This window comes from Athene cunicularia (genome assembly GCF_003259725.1).
Source record: "Athene cunicularia isolate RWA chromosome 25 unlocalized genomic scaffold, athCun1 chr25_part1, whole genome shotgun sequence".
In the NCBI taxonomy this organism is placed as follows: Eukaryota; Metazoa; Chordata; class Aves; order Strigiformes; family Strigidae; genus Athene; species Athene cunicularia.
This window is the reverse complement of record NW_020799134.1, coordinates 990,302-993,958: the sequence shown is the minus strand read 5'-3', so window position 1 is coordinate 993,958 and position 3,657 is coordinate 990,302. Positions and strand designations below refer to the sequence as shown.

The window sequence follows — 3,657 nt, the reverse complement described above, 5'->3', positions numbered from 1 at the left end:
GGGGTCTCGGGCTCGAGGGATTTCAGCATCAAGCCCTCAGGCTCTCACACAGGCAGAAGCTTCCAGCTTGCCAGGCTCACGGGTCTAACTCGGTTTCTCTTTTTTTTCTCCACGCTCAAGATGCGACGGTGTACGTTGGGGGGTTGGATGAGAAGGTCAGCGAGCCGCTGCTGTGGGAGCTCTTCCTCCAGGCAGGGCCGGTGGTCAATACCCACATGCCCAAGGATCGAGTCACAGGCCAGCACCAAGGTGAGATATGTACTGTTCTCTCTGAAAAGCTGCTTGGTGAATACATGAATTGAGTTGGGGGCGTTCGGAGAGAGATTACTGCGGGAAGAGAGGTGAGGGATGGGCTGTCCCCTTGGGAGATCATCATCATCCTTCCCCTAAGAAGGGGCCAGGGCTCTGGTTTTGGATCCGGAGGGGTTGGGTGGGCTGTGGGAGGCCTTGGGCCTGCCCTCTCCTAAAGCTCTGCCCGGGGACTCGTTGCAGGTTACGGGTTTGTGGAGTTCCTCAGCGAGGAGGACGCGGATTATGCCATTAAGATCATGAATATGATCAAACTGTACGGGAAGCCGATCCGAGTCAACAAAGCCTCGGCCCACAACAAAAACCTGGACGTGGGGGCCAACATCTTCATCGGCAACCTGGACCCTGAAATCGATGAGAAGCTGTTGTACGACACCTTCAGCGCTTTCGGGGTCATCCTGCAGACGCCCAAAATCATGCGAGACCCCGACACGGGCAACTCGAAGGGTTACGCCTTCATCAACTTCGCCAGCTTCGACGCCTCGGACGCCGCCATCGAGGCCATGAACGGCCAGTACCTCTGCAACAGGCCCATCACCGTTTCCTACGCCTTCAAAAAAGATTCCAAAGGCGAGCGGCACGGCTCGGCCGCTGAGCGGCTCCTGGCAGCCCAGAACCCGCTCTCGCAGGCAGATCGGCCTCATCAGCTCTTCGCCGACGCTCCTCCTCCTCCCTCTGTCCCCACTCCCGTTGTCACCTCCTTGGGACCTGGTGTCACCCCTCCAGGTGGGTAAATCGGGGCAGCGCCCGTCTCTGCAGGGGGGTCGTTGGCAGGAGGCTACTGCGGCTCGTGCTCAGCCGTTCCTTGGCGCAGGGAGCGGGGGGGCTCAGGGCAGCGACGCTGCGTCGCGGGGGAGATTTTTGGTGTAAAACCCTCGGTGGAGCTGCGGCATCGTGAGCTGGCAGGACTTTGGCAAGAGACATTCTCTTCCCTCCCCACGGTGGCTCGGCCTACGCCGTCCCGGGGCTGAGGGGAAGGATCCTGCGCCTGTCTGCTGGTTGTTTTTTTTATGCTTTCTGTGGCTGTTTGCGTTTTCACCGCCTTCCCGATTGCCTGGGAGTGTTATTTTTATTTTTTTTTTCCCTGTAGGTTTGTTTGCTTTTTATACTTAACCAAATTCTCGCTGTCTCTCTTCCCAGGCCTCCCACCCCCAGGATCGTTCCCCCCGCCGGTGCCGCCTCCCGGAGCGATGCCTCCCGGCATGCCTCCTGCCATGCCACCCCCACCCATGCCGCCCGGTGCGGGTGCCCCAGGCCCCCCCTCCGGGGCTGCACCCAGCGGGGGGCACCCCCCGCACCCACACCCCTTCCCTCCGGGCGGGATGCACCATCCAGGTGAGCACCAGGCCGGTGTCGGGCTCGGGAAACGGAGCTCATCTTCCCCTTCGAGGGGGTGGGTTTGGGTGAATCACCCCCCTCCCGTTTTTCTCCCCTGAGGTTCCCGTTTCGTAAAACGAGGAGAAAACTTTTGCCATCCCCTGTTCAGGTTTGGAACGCAGCATCTTTCCCCACAATGTTGCTCTCCGCAGCGCAGGGGTGAGGAGAAGGGAAGGGTCTGCGTAGGAGCGAGTGCAGCGCGTCAGCGGCGCCGCGCCCGCGTTCTGGGTTTTTCTCCTGGATGTTCTAAAACGTGTTAAAAAAAAAAAATAACCTGGAGCGGGGCCCAGCGGGATTTATGAAACGTTTGGGTAACGTGGGAAGGAAAGAGCCCTCCTGGGACGCGTCCGCTCGGGGCGAGACGTTGGTTTCCATGAGGGCGCGGGACAGGGGAGGGCAGGGGCTGGCGCGGCGCCGGCTGTTAACGACTCGGGTGCTCTTCTGGCTGTTAACGAGACTCCGAGTCTTCATCGTTTTTTCTCTGGTGTAAATTAATACGTTAAGTGGGAACCTTCTTAGCACAGTCTGCGCTTCTGCCAGGCAGGAGCTAATTCCAGACACGAGAACAAAATGTTTCTTTGATTTCCTTCCATTTTTAGCCCTGTAGTACTGGGGAATGAGCAGCCTCTCCATCTAGACTCTGGTTTCAGATGCAAAAATTAAGTGACATTTGCAATTTAATTTTTTTCTTCTTCTTCTTGTTTAATCCTGCCTGCTTTAAACCGACCCCTGCACCGAGAGGCTCTCCCACGCTGGCTGATTAGGGTGCTTTGTGTGATCGTGGCTCTGGCCGTGTGAGTGACCAGATGGCTGCTGCTTGTCCCCGATTACACGTCGGCTTTAGAGCAGCCAATTAGGCTCGGCGCAGGAAAGCCTGACCTAGCGCTTCCACACTGCTCGCCCCGGGGAGCCACGCCAGGCTCGTGGGTTTCTGATGAGGAGGAAAGAATCTGTGCTGCTTTTTTTTTTTTTTAATTGTTTTAAAGGGATCTAATAATCATCGGAAAAAAAAAAAGGATTTGGAGGGACTCGGGCCATTTCTGCACAGAGCAGGACAAGCTTCAAAGTTGGGTTGTTCAGGGAGCTGGTTTGTCCCCTCCAAGCCCCCATCCCAGGACTCACCACGCTTGCTGTCCCATCTTTCCTGCCCCCCCTTTCCCTTAACCTCCAGGCAGCCTTTTCTGAGCTGCAGCCCGTTCCTGTCCCCTCTTGACAGAGATCTTTCTGCTTTCTCCTCTTTAACCTCCCTCTTGGCCACAGAACTCCCTTTGCAGCCCGATGTAGCCCTACAGCTGGATTCAACACCCCTCTGGGCTACGGAGAGGGGAGGGGGGCTCAGAGCCCTCCTTGCCACCAGCCCTTGACTCGTTATTCCCTCAGGAATGCCTCCCATGCAAGTCCACCACGGGCCTCCCGGGATGGGCCAACATCACCCAGGACCACCGGGCTCCGGAGGCCAGCCTCCCCCGCGGCCCCCCCCTGGCATGCCACACCCTGGACCCCCACCCATGGGTATGCCACCCCGAGGACCTCATTTCGGGTCGCCCATGGGTAAGTGGGTGCCTGCAAGAGGCGGTATGTGTTCTTTTCTATCGATCGTACACACTTGTTCTCGAGTCGAGCGCTCGCTTCGGCCCCGCGCCCTCCCTCGTTTCTGGTTTTTTTTTAACGGGGACGGGAAGGAGGAGACGTCGCGGAGGCGTCTCGGAGCAAAAACCCGGCAGCCACGAGCTGCTCAGCCAGGATCCCACGGGGCTTTCCTCGTGTTGCGGGGCTCTGCACTTTCTTGGTGACGGACCCCCCCCATCTCTCGCATCGGGATAACGACCGGGCTGTGGTGCCAGGGCTGGGTTCCTCAGACCCCTCCTGCCCACCACCCACAGAGAAATTCCAGGACCTGCCGGCAGAGGGGGAGCGTTGGCCCAAACCGTGGGCACCCGGTAGAGCTGGCACCCAAGGGGGGGGTTTGGG

At 58.7% G+C, this 3,657-nt stretch overlaps 1 protein-coding gene across 1 annotated transcript in view; it reads left to right on the top strand.

Annotated features, from left to right (window-relative positions):
* Positions 1-112: 112 nt before the first annotated feature.
* Positions 113-3,657, top strand: part of SF3B4 (splicing factor 3b subunit 4) — a 7,469-nt gene continuing 3,924 nt past the window's right edge. Inside the window, exons 1-4 of the mRNA XM_026864034.1 lie at positions 113-249; positions 493-1,035; positions 1,450-1,644; positions 3,067-3,241. Coding sequence (XP_026719835.1) covers positions 216-249; positions 493-1,035; positions 1,450-1,644; positions 3,067-3,241 — 947 coding nt within the window. The 5' untranslated portion in view covers positions 113-215. The remainder of the gene's footprint in view (positions 250-492; positions 1,036-1,449; positions 1,645-3,066; positions 3,242-3,657) is intronic.